The 18337-nt window shown below is 38.7% G+C and overlaps 1 protein-coding gene and 1 non-coding gene across 5 annotated transcripts in view; both read left to right on the top strand.

Annotated features, from left to right (window-relative positions):
- Window positions 1–5: 5 nt before the first annotated feature.
- Window positions 6–18337, top strand: part of FAM114A2 (family with sequence similarity 114 member A2) — a 34956-nt gene continuing 16624 nt past the window's right edge. The window contains exons 1-9 of one of the 4 annotated variants that reach the window (XM_005209651.5): window positions 6–60; window positions 4881–5122; window positions 5429–5528; window positions 5928–6020; window positions 9065–9156; window positions 10293–10427; window positions 10932–11090; window positions 11714–11837; window positions 16007–16086. In XM_005209651.5, coding sequence (XP_005209708.1) covers window positions 4895–5122; window positions 5429–5528; window positions 5928–6020; window positions 9065–9156; window positions 10293–10427; window positions 10932–11090; window positions 11714–11837; window positions 16007–16086 — 1011 coding nt within the window. In that variant the 5' untranslated portion in view covers window positions 6–60; window positions 4881–4894. 4 annotated transcript variants of the gene reach the window in all.
- On the top strand, window positions 1552–1654 carry LOC112447577 (U6 spliceosomal RNA). The gene has a single exon (XR_003035777.1). It is a non-coding gene; the product is annotated as a U6 spliceosomal RNA (small nuclear RNA).

Below are 18337 nucleotides of genomic sequence, written 5' to 3'. Positions count from 1 at the left end.
ACCCTGAAAGAGGACTTCCGGGGCAGTAGGAGCAGCTTGTCGGAGAAGGCAGTGGCGGCGGTGAGGGAGGAGGCGGCCTGGGTGAGGGGCTTTCCCGGAGGAGGCGGGCCGGGTGTGAGGTCCTGGGGTCGCCGAGGAACGGGAGGAAGCAGCCTGGGGCTGGGCGGCTGGCCCCTCGCGGTGGACGCTGATGCTGCGGAAGTCCTTTGGTTATTGAAACGCTAAGCCCGTGTGAGGAATTCTCGTCGTTGTCAGCGTCGGAGAACTTAGGAGCCCAGGTTTACGCCAGAACTCCCGTTGGGCACTCGGTCTTGTAATTGGGAAGAAGGGAGAGCAGATTTTGTCCGTCTCGAGACACGTGGTTATTTAGTAAAGATAGTAATGCTCCAGGCAACCACTTCGTACTAACAGCTGCTGTTTACCCGTGAGCGATTATGTGCCAGGCTCTGTTCCGAACCCCTCACGTCCACTGGGTCGTTTTGTCTTTCTAGGAACTCTGGCATGTAGGTTTTACAGATGTGGAACCAGAGACGCAGATAGGTGACTAATCCCACAGTCACTCAGGTATAGAGTTGGAAGAGTGTCAGCCTAACTCCAGAGCCCATTATATTACTATATACTATATATAACATCTAATATGTGTGTTAAGTACATACCACTGTGTTTTGTAGCTTGGCGAGAGCACACGGATAGCAAAAAGATGGTAAAAGAAAAAGTAAATATGTGTATTCAGCTACAGGAAACATTGATGGAACTTTGTGCAAGAACTGTGTAGCTCTGGGAGTTCTCTGGTGGTCCAGTGATTGAGACTCTGCACCCTCACTGCCCCGGACTGGGGACCAGGGCAACTAAGATCCTACAAACCACGCTGTGTGGCCTAAATAAATAATTTAATTAAAACAGCAACAAAATAGCAACTCTGTAGCCTTTCCTGTTAGGCCCCTGTAAGTAGGCAGAAATTGTCTTAAATTAATTCCCAGTCTCCAAAACTTGTCATACGGTTCAGTTCAGTTCAGTCCCTCAGTCGTGTCTGACTCTTTGCGACCCCATGGACTGGAGCATGCCAGACCTCCCTGTCCATCACCAGCTCCCGGAGTTTACTGAAACTCATGTCCGTTGAGTTGGTGATGCCATCCAATCGTCTCATCCTCTGTGCCCCATTCTCCTCTTGCCTTCAATCTTTCCCAGAATCAGGGTCTTTTCAAATGAGTCAGCTCTTCGCATCAGGTGGCCAAAGTATTGGAGTTTCAGCTTCAACATCAGTCCTTCCAATGAATATTCAGACTGATTTCCTTGATGTTTTAGAAGTGTATAATGTATCATATAATGTATGGTTTATCATATTCTCTATGGTCTAGGATCTATGATGTTATATAAATCTATCTTTCTAGCTTTATGCCTCCTCATCATTCTCCTTCTCATAACAACTACTTCCAGTATCTGTCTGCATTCCACACTTTCAGACCTTTGAGCTTTCCTTTGTGTTGTTTCCACACCCTTGAATTCTCTCTTTGGCGTCTTGATCTGTCAAAATCCTAAGTGCCCTTGTGCTGGCTTTGGCAGCTAATATACTAAAATTGGAACCATCCAGAGAAGATTATCAGGGGCCCTGCTCAAGAATGACTCCCAAATTTGTGAAGCCTTCCAAATTTTTTGGCTATGCTCCAGTGTCTTGCAGTTTATAGTCCATGGGAACTTGAATAGAATTTGCATTCTACTATTATGTGAAAATTGTATAAATCTTAATTATGTTGGTTTGATTCACAGTGCTTTACAGGTAGTAGACCTTCTGTTTCTCTCTATATTCATTCTATTAATGGATATTCATTTCTCTAATTCATTCTATTAGTGGATATTCATTCTATTAATATCCTTCTATTTCTCTGTATATTCATTCTATTAATTTTTGAGAGTTTTATATTGAAACTCTGACTAAAAATCTTGGTTTATCTACTTAAAAAAATAATTGTAATATATAGTGGATCCATACGTAACCTTGTTCAGTTTTCCCAAGTCTCCTGTAAATGTGTTATCATGCTTTTGTAATAAAAAAAAAAACTAAAAAAGACCAAAATCCTAAGTTCCCTTTAAGGCAGATGTTACAAGTTCAGATGCCTACAGAGGTTACTCAGGTAACATAAATGAGTCAAGTGGAGTTGGGTGGAGGTTATGGGGATCTAGAGAGCACTACCCTGTCTAAAAGATCCTAGCAAATATTTGGCATGAGCTAGTTATTACCACGGAGAAGGCAGTGGCACCCCACTCCAGTACTGTTGCCTGGAAAATCCCATGGGCAGAGGAGCCTGGTAGGCTGCAGTCCTTGGGGTCGCTAAGAGTCGGACACGACTGAGCGACTTAACACTTTCAGTTTTCACCTTCATGCATTGGAGAAGGAAATGGCAACCCACTCCAGTGTTCTTGCCTGGAGAATCCCAGGGACGGGGGAGCCTGGTGGGTCTGTGGGGTCGCACAGAGTCGGACACGACTGAAGTGACTTAGCAGCAGCAGCAGCAGCAGTTATTACCAAGTTGAATGTGGGCCCAGTGTTGTCAGATCTTTCGGTTTTACAAAGGAAGTTGGAGATTTCTATTTGTATATGAAGTCTGATTTTAAAATGTTAAACCAATTAGTATAAAAAAGCATTAAACACTCTGCAGGCCAAACAAAAACCTCTGTAGGCTTGATTTGGAACTCAGAATTCCAGTTTGTGATCACTGTTCTGTGCTATTTAAAGTTTTTAAAGGTATTTAAAGTTGAATGTTATTTCCTGATCCTTGCATACTTTTCCTTGCTGCCTGTCCTTTAAAATTTTCTGTGTACCTCAGTTATAGTGCTGTTTACAGGCTGCCTTAGTTGTTATTATGTCTCTCATTTTTAGTATGTTAGAAATGTTTTGATGGCATTGATGGATTGGATCTAATTATGTGGTTAGATTGTGTGTGTGTGAGTTAGTCTCCTCTGACTCTTTGCAACCTCATAAACTGCCCCTGTGTCCATGGAATTCTCCAGCAAGAATACTGGAGTGGGTTGCCATTCCCTTCTCCAGGGAATCTTCCCAGCCCAGGCATTGAACCTGGGTCTCCTGCATTGCAGGTGGACTCTTTACCATCTGAGCCACTAGGAAAGCCCGTGGTTAGTATATATAGGTACAAGATATGTGCTTATTTATACTTAAGGTCTGGGTGTGTGTATGTATGTGTGAAATGCATTTCTTTTCCTCCTCTGGTGATACTTTGTTATCTCAGAAACCAGCATCTCCTGTTTGTAAATACACCAGTAATATCTTTGCTTTAATCGCTAAAGATCTGTACTTCTGGAAGGAATTGAATTGGTTAACTTTGCTATTCAAAAGCTGGCGTGATGTAAATCTTATCCTGATAGCTGAAATTTCATAATCTTCTCTTTGAAAAATTGAGGTAGGGATGATTAAGAACTAATAAGGTTTTTAAAAAAATGTCAATTAAAGGAAAAGTTAATAAATTGGACTTCATTGAAATTTAAAAGTTTTGCTCTGTGAAAAATTATGAAGAGGTTGAAAAGATAAGCTACAAACTAAAATAAAATATTTACGAAGCACATATCTGACAAAGGACTTGAATTGAGCTCTCAAAACTTAACAGTAAAAAAAAAGTCCAATTAGAAAGCGAGCAAAAGATAAAAATAGCTGTTTCACTGAAGAGGATATACAGATGGCAAGCACATGAAAAGATGTTCAGTATCATTACCATTAGAGAAATGCAATGTAAAGCTTAAACCCATATTAGCGCACCTATATCAGAATGGTTCAAATAAAAAATAACACTGCCAAATGCTGATGAGAATAAAAAGAAACTTGATTTCTCGTATATTGCTGGTAGAAATGTAAAATAGTTCAACTACTTTGGAAAAGAGTACGGCAGCTTCTTAAGTCCAAGATTGCCACTAGCGGCTCAGACGGTAAAGTGTCTGTCTGCGATGCAGGAGACTCGGGTTTGATCCCTGGGTTGGGAAGATCCCCTGGAGAAGGAGATGGCAGCCCACTCCAGTATTCTTGCCTGGAGAATCCCATGGACCACGACGCTTGGCAGGTCCATGGGGTCACAGAGTCGGACACAACTGAGCGACTTCACTTTCACACAGCTTCTTACAAAATTAAGCATGCACTGGTCATTTATTCCAGGGAAACGAAAGCTTATATTCCCATAAAAACCTGTATATAAATGTTTATAGGCATTTTAGTTGTAATAGGCCTAAACTGGAAACAGCCCGGGCATCCTTCAGCAGGTGAGTGGTGAAACAACTGAGATGCACCCATACCAAGGAACACTGCTCAGCAATGAAGAGGGAGAAACTACTAATGCAGCAGCTTGCATGGATCTTGAGGGACTTTTGCTGAGTTAAAAAACTCAGTCTCAAAAGGTTACATGCTGTGTGACTGCATTTATATAACATCTTGAAATGACAAAAGTATAGAGATGGAGAGTGTCAGTGATTGCTGTGGGTTAGGAGGTGGGTGGGAGTGGCTAAAGATAGCTAAAACACAAGGGATCATTGTAATTGAATTATTCTGTATCCTGACTGTGGTAATGATTATATGAATCTGTGCATGTGATAAAATTTCATGGAAGTAATTATGCTCGCATGAATGAGTGTAAAGCTGGTGAAATTTTGAGTTAGATCAGGGGATGGTACATATCGGTACATATCGGTATCCTGGTTATGAAATGCTATAGTTACACAAACTGTTACCTTGGGGAAAATTGGGTGAAGAGTACATTAGAGCTCTATTATTTCTTACACCTGCATGTGACTTAGTGATAATCTCAAAAAGTTTAAACAAGTAACAAGTAAAAAAAGCCTATAATTAATTTTTTGGGGTGGGGGGGCTTTTATTTTACCAGGCAATGATCTAATCATGTCGAATAAAGATGATCTTGAGACTGCAGTGATAACTGAAGCAACTCCTATCCGTGAAGATGAGAACTGTGAGCCAGTCAAGAATTTTGAGTCAGTTGACCAGAGTGCCAAGTCGGAGAGTAAATCAGAACCTGTAGCTTCTACTCGGAAAAGACCAGAGTCCAAACCTTCCAGTGACCTTGAGACAGAAGTTCTCCCTGTTCAGGCATCACAGGCTGCAGGCAAAGTAGAGTATCTATTAAAACACTGAAATTAAAAAATATTGGGGCTAAAAGGAATATGGAATCAAAACAAACTTGGGATTATACTTATTTACTTCCTTTTAAAACCATAAAACACTAAATTTTCTCAGTTCTATAAATGCTTACATGCAGTTAACATACATCTGCCAGTCAGTACATTTCTTGAGCCACACAGTATGTATTTGTTCAGCCATACTTTTGGCCAATAATTAGCTACCTTGTGTATGCACTCTGACTTCCCTCTAATTTTTCCATTTTTCTTTGGTTTTTCTGGCTACTGGGAAAAATAGGAGACTGTTTCCAAAGATGTACCCCAGTCCGGATGGGGCTATTGGGGCAGTTGGGGCAAGTCCTTGCTGTCCTCAGCCTCAGCTACAGTAGCCACAGTAGGTAAGGTCATCAGTCATTTTGTTAATTTTTGTGCATATTTTGCTACAGATCTGTGTTAAAAATGACTTTGTTAATCATTCTTCCATGATTATGCAGAGGCTTTATAGTTTGAGGATGCATTAGAACGATGGGCTGATTTATATTGCCACTAAAATTTATAATTTTCATTAGAAGGTTGACATTTAGGAATTATAAATATAAAACTATTATTTAGTGATAATCAATTTTTGGGGGGAGGAGATAAGGATAAACTCCCCAAAATCAGTTATATAAGGTCAAAGTAAAGTCTTGTAATGAATTTTAAAATCTGTGGGTTTGAATTTTGGTTTGTTTCTTAAGTTTTGGTGGCTAATTGCAAGTAATATTCAAATATGAAAATGTTATCATTTTTCTCATCAGGACAAGGTATTTCAAATGTCATTGAGAAGGCAGAGACTTCCCTTGGAATCCCTAGTCCTAGTGAAATTTCAACGGAAGTCCAGTATGCAACAGGTCAGTATATGGAAATGTTACAGCCTAGAATTATGGATTGAAATGGAATAGTTCAGCTCATTTCTTCAGTAGATGTTTATGGATTGTGATGTTCAGGGTGTCATGGGACTGATGAGAAAGGAGACTTGAAATCTTTGACTGACAGAGATATATGTCCTTTAACCACTTAGGTGTCTGTTTTTCATTATTTATGCAAGGGGATGATATTTTATATTGCAGAGGACTGTTATAAACATTAAATAAAACCATGAATATAGAATGTAAAAATTGTCTACCTTTTTGCTTGGCACAATTGAGTAAGAGTCTAATAAGAGTTAGCTGAATGTGAATCTGTTGTGGCTTGAAAAAATATTTTAATGTATTAGTTTTGGTGTTGTTGCCCTGTCACTAAAGTTTGGTTCATTTTTTTAAGCCTTTTTTTCCTGTCCTTCAGTTTGCATAGTTTTTGTTGTGGCTTTGCTAATCTTTTGCTGTGTCTAATGCTATTAAGTCCACTCAGTGACTTTTAAAAGGACCTGGATTCCATCCCTGGGTTGGGAAGCTCCCCTGGAGAAGGGAACAGCTACCTACTCCAGTGTTCTGGCCTGAAGAATTTCATGGAGAGAGGAGTCTGGCAGGTTACAATCCATGGGGTTGCAAAGAATAAGACACGACTGAATGATGTTCAGTTTTACTTTCATTATATTTTCAATTCTAGAAATTCCATTTGTTTCTTTTTTCTTTGAATTTTCCGTTTCTCACCTTCTGATGTATTTATTTTAGTGTCCCTGTCTGCTAATACTGTCATCTCTGACATCTGAATCTATTTTTGTTGAGTAGTATTTTTTCTTGGTTATGGATCACATTTTTCATTTCTTTGATTCTCGAAATTAAAAATGTTACATAGTTGAGTGGATTTTGTTGTCTTTTAAAGGGAGTGAGTTTTGTTTGGAGGGCAGTGAAGATATTTGTAGCTTGTGTGCATGCTTAGTTGCTCAGTCATGTCCGACTCTATGACCCAATGGACTGCAGTCTGCCAGGCTTCTCTGTCCATGGGGTTCTCCAGGCAAGATTACTGGATTGGGTTGCCATGTCTTCTTCCAGGGGATCTTTCCAACCCAGGGATCGAACCCAGGTCTCCCACATTGCAGGTGGATTATTTACCGTCTGAGCCACTGGAGAAGCCCAAGAATGCTGGCGTGGGTAGCCTATCCCTTCTTCAGGGAATCTTCCTGACCCAGGAATCGAACCGGGGTTTTCTGCATTGCAGGCCGATTCATTACCAGCTGAGCTACCAGGGAAGCCCATTTGTAGATTAGGTTGATGTTTTTAAGACTTCATTTTAAGCTGCTTTAGGGTGAATCTAGGGTAGCCTTTATAAGTGCTAGTTAGCTTAGCTACTAAGCCTCTAATCCTTCTGAGGTTTCTATCTAATTTCTAGGTGTTTAACTAGGTCTGTCTACTTGATTGTTTGGAAGTCAAGTACCCCTCAGCCTAGCATGAGCTTTGGGCATTGTTTAGTTTATAGCTTCATGGTCATTCTTTGCCCAGTATCATGGAGTCTTCCAATATAAGAATAGCTTAGTATTCAGCCCAAGACTCAAGGGCATGCCTGTGTAGATAGCTGGAAATCTTTACCTCTGTAGCTCCCTCCTCTTCAGTACAGTAAAGTCTGAAGATATTGTGGGTTCAGTTTCAGGCCACTTCAATAAAGTGAATATTGCAATAAAGCGAGTCTCACAAGTTTTTTTTTTTTAGTTTTCAAGCATATGTAAAAATTTATACTATGTTATAACCTATTAAGTGTGCAGTAGCATTATATCTTAAAAAAAGTGTATATACCTTAATTAAAAAATACTTCATTAATGAAAAATACTAACCATTATCTGACAATGGAGGGTTACACAAACCTTCAGTTTGTTAAAAAAAAAAAAAGCATTATCTGAAGAGTGCAGTAAAGTGCAATAAAATGAGGTGTACTTGTACTCTGACCTGCAAATTCCAGGTGCTTCAGCTTTCTTGCCTGTTTCTTCCACTTAGTAAGACTACCATGCTCTGCTTGGGTTTCCCTTCCTTGTGCTGTGGTCTGGAAAGCAAACCAATGAGAATTCTCTTCATTTTTTTCTTTTCTCTCCTGAACCATAGTCCAGTATAGTCTGTTGTCTAGTATCTGGAGATAATTGTTCTTCATATTTTGTCTACTTTTCTAGATGTTGTGGTAGAAGGGCAAGTCTGACATCAGATAATCCATCATAGTTGGAAGCAAAAGTCCTCCCTACAGTAGATTATTTGTTGATCTCCTATAATAGATTTTAGTGTTAATAGTACAGATTAAAAAAAAATCTCCCTAATGCATGTCTGAATCTTATGAAGAAGCATAATTTTCTAGGATAAAGTTTAAAATAGCCTGGATTTGAAAAAAAAATCAGATTTATTGAGTTAATAATTTACATAAAGTTTGCTCTCTTTAGGTATAGTCATCCTGTAATATCCATGGAGATTGGTTCCAGGAGCCCTCCAATAGATATCAAAATCCTCAGATGCTCAAGTCCTTTATATAAAAATGAGTATCCACAGGTTTGACATCACAGAACAGAGGACCAACTGTTTATAGTTTTATGTATTTTGACAAGCATTAAATCCTCTTTACACTGTGTAATCATAGTCCATTGTGATTATTCAGATATAGAATATTTCCTATATCTGTATAGACAGGACACAAGAATATTTTTACACCACACCCCCCATGCCCCTTTGTAGTCACTCCCCTCCACCAGTTCTCCACTCTCAGTGACCACTGACCTGTTTTCTGACCCTGTGGTTTTACCTTGTGCAGAAAATCATGTTGTCTCTTGTATATAATCAGTAGGTTGTTCAAAAGACTGGATTTTGTTTTGAAATGAAAATGAAAAAAAGTTGCCTTAGCTTATATTTTAAATAGGCAAATGGTTTAAAATGCTTGAAAAATGCTAAGGCCTTGTATGTTGGAAGTAAGATCTGATTTTAAAAAATTCATATAGATGCTAATAAAGCAAACCTATTTACACATCCCTTCCCTACTATAGGAGAGACAAGTGCCAAAGAGAATGGAAACTCCTCTCCAATGAGTGGGCCGTTTGGGGTATTCTCGACCATCTCTACTGCTGTTCAGAGCACAGTGAGTAAAAATTGCCAAGGTGGCCTGCTTCCTTCCATGATTATAATGGGTCTTGTCTCTCTCTCTTTCTTTTTCCTTAAAAGTTGTGGGGACTGATTACTCTTATGGTAGTTCAAATTGCCGAAGATCATTCACTTTGATCTTAAGTGTAGAGTGAGAGCTACTTGAAAAACTTAGAAGTAAAAGAGGGAGGAGGAGATGAGTAATGGAGAGGTAATGTACATAATATTTTATGGACTAAGAATTCTTAGTTTGTTGATCCTAGAAAAACCTCTCTGCTTTACAAAAATATTTTTCTCATAATTACATCTTTTAGATGAAGGGAAAATGAGATGTTTATGATGAGTACTTATAAAGGCATAGATGATCAGAAACATTTTTGAAAGGATTATATAGGAAGCTTAATATCTCCTGCATGACAATAGCTAGTACTTTTTATTTTAACTTTTTACTTAGTATAATCTATATTCAGAAAAATGAAATCGTAAGTGTTTGGTTTTAATTTTCACAATGTGCTCATATTCAGACTGAGAAACAGCATGGTGGTATATCAGATGTCTCCCTGTGCTGTCTCCCTGTCTTCTATGCCTCCCTCTATTGCCCTCTAAGATAGCTACACTTCTGTCTTCTACCAACATACATTAATTTTGCTTGCTGTATAAAGAATCATAAAGAATGTACTCTATTGTATCTGGTTTCTTTCATTCATTATTATGTTTGTATAATTTATTCATGGTATAGCTGTGTGGTATATTCTATTTTCTTTGTTGTGCTTCATTGAGTGACTGTGTAACACTCATTCCAGAGTTGGTAAGTGTTGAGGTAGTTTTCAGTTTTTAGCTTTTATAATAGTACTCCTGTGAGCATTCTTGTGTGTGTTTTGATGAACCTCTACACAATTTTTTGAGTTTTTAACCATGGGTACCGTTGCTAGGTCATAGGATATTCATATATTCAGACATACTCATAGTTTTCCAAAGTGGGTATACTGCTTTACATTCCCATAAGTACAATATGATTGTTTTAGTTGCCCCACTTTCTTGCCATTTGGTATTGTTATCCACTATTTTACATGATCAAAACATGCAGGTGTCTTTCTTCAACATTATTGTGACGAGGTTACATGTGTTTCCTAGGGAAAGAGTGTTATCAGTGGGGGTTTGGATGCCTTAGAATTCATTGGAAAAAAGACAATGGATGTAATAGCAGAGGGGGATCCTGGATTTAAAAGAACCAAGGGTCTGATGAACCGGACTTCTACGCTGTCTCAGGTACTATTTGCATTTATATGTTTACTTTCTGTTTCTATTTTGATTTTTTGCCTGTGTTAACTTGGGACCTTGTTAGTATTTCCTTTTGAGGACTTTTTAGTGAATGTTTTTTTAATTAAGGTTTTTTTTTTTTTTTTTTTGGTGAGGAGATGCACAGCTCTAATGCTTAGAAAAATGCGCAGTTCTTTTTCCTCCTCTTTCCTTCCCTCAGAATGTCTTCTCAATGCAGTATAAGATGCCAAGCCCTTTTAGGGTTGTTTATTAGATTAATAGTAAAAACCACGTTCAGAAAAATACTTGGTTCCTAGGGTGTTATTTACCCTGTGTAGGAGCAAGTTATGTGATCATATTTTCCCTGCAGCTCCTGAGCCTATCTGATTTGAATCACAGTTCCATAATGAAAGAGCAGTGTTATTCATCTCAGTTTTGCTTCCCTCGACTTTCAAAACTCATCCTTAAGCTTTTGTTATGTATTGCAGTATAATGCCTCCATCTCTCTTTCAGGTTTTACGAGAGGCAAAGGAGAAAGAAGAACTATGGACTTCCAATGAGGTTACCATGGAAACAGACAAGAAAACTCATTATGGGCTACTCTTTGATGAATTTCAAGGCCTTTCACATCTAGAAGCTCTGGAGATGCTCTCTCGAGAAAGTGAAATAAAGGTAATTCCAAACCAAAAATTTCATCTGGGGTAGTCTTTCAGCAAAAGCACACTGCATAGTCTCTTTGCCTTTGTGCAGTTGGAAAATGAAATGTATGTCAGGTAGAGGCATGAGACACTCTGAAAATACTATGCCAAAACAAACAAATTAATATTTGAATTAATTGCTAGAAAAGAATGAGTCAAGTGTTGTTTCTCTAAATTTTTAAAGACAAATGGACAGATTAACAAAGATGTCTTAATAGTACATCTATTATTTGTCCTTCATCTTGTTCTTTTTTTCAAGTTTCTTTGGCTTAAGATGCTGATTTGGATTTAGTTACCTGTTAGCTTTTAATTGATTCAAGACTATTTCATTTTCTCCTAATTTTTAAGCTGAGTTAAGCACTAATTTCTATACATTTCTGATTTATATTGTTTTTCACTAGATGAAGTACATTCAGGGTGGTATGGCTGCAGTGGTTTATATTGTTTTTGGAAGCACAAATTCTCCCTATCTTTCCTCTTGTGTTAAGGTTCTTAAGAGCTTGTGAATTCATAATTTTCATTTTACTATGGTCTATAACCTCTTTTGCATTTGAGAGTGTTTTTCTTTTTCATGCTTATTATCTTATATCAATTCAGGTGAAGTCTATTCTTAATTCTCTAAGTGGAGAAGAGTTAGAGACTCTGAAACTTGAATTGGAGCAACTCAAAGAAGCATTTTCCCTAGCAGAGCTCTGTGAGGAAGAGGAGGAAGAGAAGAAAGGTAATATGGAAATCCAGCCTTTGAGTGGGAAAGATACAGTGTGTTTATGTGCTGTACGTATGTAGATGTCAGTACATATATAACCATCATATGTCCTAAATATTTTATACTAGTCTTGCAAAATTATAATTTTTCCTTGGACACTTTATATACCTTTGAAACTAGCTTCTGAAGTAAGTACAGGGTATCTTGTTGGCTATTTATCAAAGAACTTGAACATGGCAGCAAATGGTCTGTGTATTGTATTAGGACTGACTTGTGAGGAAAATCTAGATCATCAAGGTCAGCTTTTAATATCTGGGAAAATAAGTGGGGCTTTCAGCATAGCCCTGTGGCATTAGAGTCCCTATATATTATTGTTCATTCCAAGTGATGAAGGCAAAAGGATATTGGTCACCAGAATGTACAGAGATACTGAAGAATGCACTATAGAGATCTATCACAGAAAACAAGTCACTATTTTAGAAATATAGGACAGTAAGATATGGGGGTTTGGCACTACAGAATGGCAAAGAATAATAGCATTGATAGATCTCAAGTCTTTTACAAATCTCTAACTTTTGCCATTAGATTTTTTAACCAGCAGATGGGGAGTGTTAAAGGGTTGGGGCAAGGCACAATATGCCCTGTCTCAATGTAAGCTGATAGCATAGATTTTTTTTTCTTTTATGGCCTCCTACCTAATGGGGTATTAATTAATGAATATTGGGCAGGGATCTATTCTGGTCTGTGGTAATTTTAATGGGTGATGTGGAATATATTTTATTTATTTTTATTTGGAGGATAATTGCTTTACAATGTTGTGTTGGTTTCTGCCGTACATCAACATGAATCAGCCATAGGTATACATATGTCCCCTCCTGTCTCCCTCCTGCCTCCCACCCCATCCCACTCCTCTAGGTTATCCCAGAGCCCTGTATGTACCACATCTTCTTAAACCATTTGTCTGGTTATATAATATCTTGCTAAATAGATAATATTTATATAGTATCTTACTCTGTGTAAAGAGTCCTGATACGAAATGGTCCTTGAATATGAATTTTTAAAGCTGTCTTGACATACTGAGAAGACAGTAAGCATGGTAGATAAAAGGATGGATTTTGGAGTTAGACCTGGGTTCTAAATCAAGATCTGCCATTTATTAAGCCTTGTGACTTGGGAAGTTACTTAACCCTGAGCTTCTGTTTCCTCAACTATAAGTAGAGGTGGCTAATCCCTCTCAGTTTGTTATAAGGACTCAATGAAATGTTATGTTTAATGTGTGGCTCATAGTAAACACTCAACAAATGGTGGCTATTATTTTCGTTATTAGAATAGCAGGAGTAAATAAATAAAGATGTTCATTTTCAAAGTCTCACTTAGCAGGACACCTATAAATTGATTTTTGATTTGCTTAAGTTGCTCCATTGCTGCTAAGTCACTTCAGTCGTGTCCGACTCTGCGACCCCAGAGACGGCAGCCCACCAGGCTCCCCCGTCCCTGGGATTCTCCAGGCAAGCACACTGGAGTGGGTTGCCATTTCCTTCTCCAAGGCATGAATGTGAAAAGTGAAAGTAAAGTCGCTCAGTTGTGTCTGACTCTTAGCGACCCCATGGACTGCAGCCTACCAGGCTCCTCCGCCCATGGGATTTTCCAGGCAAGAGTACTGGAGTGGGGTGCCATTGCCTTCTCCGAGTTGCTCCATTATTCCTAACCAATTCCTGGTTATTTTATGAACTTAATTTAGGTTATTTGTACATAATACCATTAACAGTATTTGTTTAATTTAGTCAACATCTCACTTTGTATAGTAATCAGAAATCCTGATTTTAAATACCATTCAGAGGACTCTAGGGAATTTCTAAACAGATGGATTTGTGTCTATGAGATTTTTATTCCCTACCTGTTTGCCAGAGATCAGGATTCTTCAAAGACAGCATTGGAGTGCTGCATGCCACCCTTTCCAACAGACCTCCATAGTGATTCTGGGTGAGAATGCAACACTGACCTTGGTATTTAATTATATCTCAATGAAGTTTAAAAAAAAAAAGTGATGGTAGGATAGAGGAGAGAAAACCACAGAGCCCGATTCTGGTGATATTGATCATCTTCAGTTTCTGTCAGCATCCTTAGCCTTTGCCCTTCTACCTTATGTACCTGATCCCTTCATTTTTGTAGGATACTTCCTGCTTGTGGTGCCAGCCTGTCTTCTGAGTCCCCCCAAAGCACCAACCCTGTCTTCCTTTTGTCTTTGTATACTTTTGTTCTAATACAACAACTGCTTTTTATGCTCAAATTGATGGGGAGTACATGACAAAGATCTCCATTTCCCCCCCTGTATTTTATCTTTTCAAAAAATACTTATTTGTTTTGTTTTTTAGATTCCACATATAAGTGATAACATAGTTTTTATCTTTCTCTGTTTCACTTATTTCACTAAGCCTAATACCAGGTCTGTACATATTGCAAATACATTTTTTGATTAACCTTCAGCAGTAAAAGTTTTTTGAGCACTTAAACCCTAATATGTGTGTGTGTGTGTGTGTGTATATTTGAATGTGTATAAATTATAAACATGTCCCCATAATAATATGTTAATTTACATTTTAAAGTGTATCCTAGAAAATAACTTCTTAAAGAGTGAGACAAATGGCTATAAGTAAAAGTCATTTTTTTTCCCTCCTACACTTACTCTTTGAGATGCTTGCATCCCACTTGGATGCATATTCATCCCTTGATCCCAAATAATTTAGAGCTTTGCTGGGAAAACAAAATTCCCTGCTAAGAGTCAGATTTTTAGTAGGATATGATTAGGAATTGTTTAAACAAGTTACAAAGGTCACAGTTGTATCATTGAGTGAGGTCAGTTTTTCCCAAACTGTGTTATACCTGGGATCACTAAACGATTTGAATGGTCTGCTTTGAATCCCAAGCGAGGACAAAAGACTAGCAGATAGAGAAGAATCAAGGCAGATTTTCTTCCCCCTAAGGATTTTGGGGAGGAAAGCAGGTATGAAGCTGTAATAATTTGCTTTGGTAACCATGAACTAGTGACTGAGAGATACTCACATAGATTGTAAGTGCTAGGAGATTTCTGTATACAAGAGTTCTCTCTGTAGTCTTTGGTGCAGAAAACACTTGGGCTCTGCTTCAAAGAGGAGATTGGCTAGGATTTAGATGAATAGAGAGAAACAGAGAATTTCCTGTCATTTGTTTGGATGTGTTGATTGTTTTTGATCTTGACTCACCCATTTGCTTGCGTGTTTCTCAGGTATTAAGTATTCCATGTTCCACATCATTGCTCATCAAGCTTATTCCAATAGCTTCCTCACCATCCTTCCAACATCTTGGAATCCTTTTTCCTCTTCCTTTCTTACTATCTACCACTATTCTTATCTGGATCCTGGATTATTGCCTCAGCCTTCCTGCTTTCCTTCATGTTTCTCTTTGATTCCATTCCTACCAGGAAGCTAACGTGATCTTTCTAAAATTTTAATTGGATTTACCTGTCTGTTTAAAATCATTCAGCAGCTCCTCATTCTCTTTGTGAAAAGTTCTGAATTCTTCACCATGGCTTCACCATGACATCCCTTAATACCTGAATCCTGCTTACTTGCCTAGCTTCATTCTATCCCTCTTCTCCTTCTTCCATCAGGACGATCCCAACGTATGGAACTTCTTGCCTTGCTTTCTGGATCTTTGTACTTGTTTTCTCTGCCTGAAGCCATTCTCTTGGCTAACTTGTACTCATCTTTTATGTTCCAACTTAAATTTAGTTTCTTGGGAAGCACATGCGTAGTACTCGGTTAGTACTCTGCCTTCATCAGTTCTCCATTCATGCTTATAGGACGGAATACAAAGAGCACAGGCTGTGGATTGGGGGTGGGAAGGGCAAGGTTTGACTCCTAATTTGTTATGCGATTTGGGGGATGTAAAATTAACCTCTTCAGGCCCTATTTTCTTCATCTCTAAAATGGGATAATGATGCCTTTTTTTTTTTAACAAGCCCATTAAAAGAATTCATAATAAAATATACATTAAAAAGGATTTTGTAACCACTAAAGCACCTTGCTCGTATAATTCGCTTCTGCTGTTAGTACTACTGCTGCTGCTACTATTTCTCTTTTCTTCCCCTGCAATGATCCACTCCAGTCTTTGTACAGTGTTTTACATGGGACTTGTTTTTCTAGGGGATGAAGACTTTACCAAAGAGATAACAGAGCTATTTTCCCAGCTGCATGTCTCCTCCAAACCAGAGAAACTTGCCAGGGTAAGTTTTTCCTCTTGGTGAGTTTCAGTTTTTTACATACGTATATTTAGTGGATAAAGAATGTAAGGTTGTAAATTCCTGGCAAGGATGTCACCAACACCAAGGGTACATTCTGAGATCCATACCTTGTATCCGCTTCTTGGTTTCACAGGTTAGTGTGCTAAACTCACACTGCGCTTCCCACCCCCAACGCCCCTACACGTCTGCCATCCTCACCTGTTTTCATATGGATTGCTTTGCTTGTCTAAAAGCTTAAATTAGGCCCCAGCCATTGGTTGTGCTCACCAGCCATTGTGATACCAATGGGCTAGTTCTCTATTGAGGTCTCACTCTGTTGATGTTCTCAGGGCTCTGAGTGATTCACAGATGATGGCATGACCCCTGCAATTAGGTAGCTAGAGGTTGCCATTTCCCAGAACCCAGTAACTCAGATAATGACCGTTTAGCTTGTGGAAATGAGAGTTCTTGGCCTGGACCTTGCTCTTTGGTGGTGGTGCCTGAGCTGTCGTCACACAACTGGAGCATGGAAGGACTTTGGTCAGAGCTCAGAGTGGGTTGGGAGAGACTGTTAGCAGAGTAGGACCTGCCTACCATTTACGCCAGTGTGCCAGCTCTTGGGAACTATTCTCTGGGTCTTGGGCTGCCTGCTGCCTCTTCACTCTCTTCTCCTAATCTCGAGAAACGTCTTAGAATCAGCAGCAGGTACACATTGCTTCCTGGCCAGGGAGAACTTACAGCCATTAAATAGACATCAGAGTCATCTCTTGCATACCCCAGGGTAAGAAATATGATGCTTGAGGGAAGTTATGCATTGCTCTGTCATTACCAGTGAAAATGCTGCATTCTCCAAGAAAGCTTTCAGCACCTCGCCTCAGCAGCTCCTCTCCCTCATCTTGTCTATAGCATTCTATAGCTTGGATCATAATGTTTTTGTTTTGGAAATAATATCCAGCTTAGAAAAAAGTTGCAAGAATAGTACAAATAGCCATTCATATACCTTTTATGCAGATGTACCTGATAACATTTTACTTCATTTACTTAATCATTTGTGCTTGCAAATATGTTCTCTTTTTCTATCCCTTTCTCTCTACCTCCCTCATACACACATGCACACACATGTTATAACTATTGTTGGGATTATTTCTGGCCCTGTCATGTGCAATGCAGGGTCTTTAGTTCCACAACCAGGGATCAAACCCATGCCTTCCACAGTGAAAGCACGGAATCTTAACCACTGGACTGCCAGGGAAGTCCCTGGGACTGTTTTTTTTAGAGTAAATTATAAGTATGATAGCCCTGTACTCCTAAATATTTCAATATGTGTCTCTTAAGAATATGGATATTCCCTTACATAACCACACTAATTATCAACTGCAATAAATTTAACATTGATATCATACTTTAGTCTGTTGTCTGCATTCCAGTTTTGTCATGACCTGATAATGTCCTTCATTTTTTTCCTCTAATGTTGGAGCAAGAACATGATCATAAATTGTATTTCTTTGTCACATACTCTGTCTCTCTTAATCTGTATTTGCTTTGTTTTTGTTTGTTTAGTCTCCTTTAATATGGAATAGTCCTTAGCCTTTCTTTGTCCTTTATGATTTTGACATTTTTGAGAAATACAAGCCCCTTCTCCCTTTATAGAAGTAGAGTATTCCTTACTTGAGGGTTATCTGATGTTTTCTCATGATTAAAGTCAGGTTATGCATTCTCAGCTGAAAGAGCTCATAAATAATGTTGTATCCTGCACAGGGTACAACATATCTCGAGGCACATGATGTCCATCTGTCCCTGATTGGTGGGGTGTTGTCTGATTTCTTACTGTATGGTTATGATTTTGTTCCTGTGCTGCTAATGAGCTTTCTGTGGGGAGACATTTTTAAGACCATACAAATACCCTGCTGCTCATAATTTAGCATTCTAGATTTAGCAACTATTCATGATTCTTGATGCACCAGTCTTTACTGTGAGGATTGCCAAATGATGATTTGTTTCAATCCCAGTACGTGCTTCACATTTACCAGTTGGCTGTCAGCTGCTGAAGAGTTAAGAACTTTCCCTTCTCCCTTTGTCTCTTTGTTATCTGTTATTGGTATGGTCTCATGGGTTTCTATTTTTTTCCCCATTGGTTTGTAATTCATTACTGTCCTTAATTACTTTGGTGTTCAAATTGTCCTTCAAGCTGACTCCTGTGTGATGTGTCCCTATTAGTCTTTGAGTACTTCCTTATTTGGGGGCATAACAAGAT

This window comes from Bos taurus, chromosome 7, assembly GCF_002263795.3.
Source record: "Bos taurus isolate L1 Dominette 01449 registration number 42190680 breed Hereford chromosome 7, ARS-UCD2.0, whole genome shotgun sequence".
Classification (NCBI taxonomy): domain Eukaryota; kingdom Metazoa; phylum Chordata; class Mammalia; order Artiodactyla; family Bovidae; genus Bos; species Bos taurus.
The sequence above is the reverse complement of the archived record's forward strand: the minus strand, read 5'-3'. Positions and strand labels throughout refer to the sequence as shown.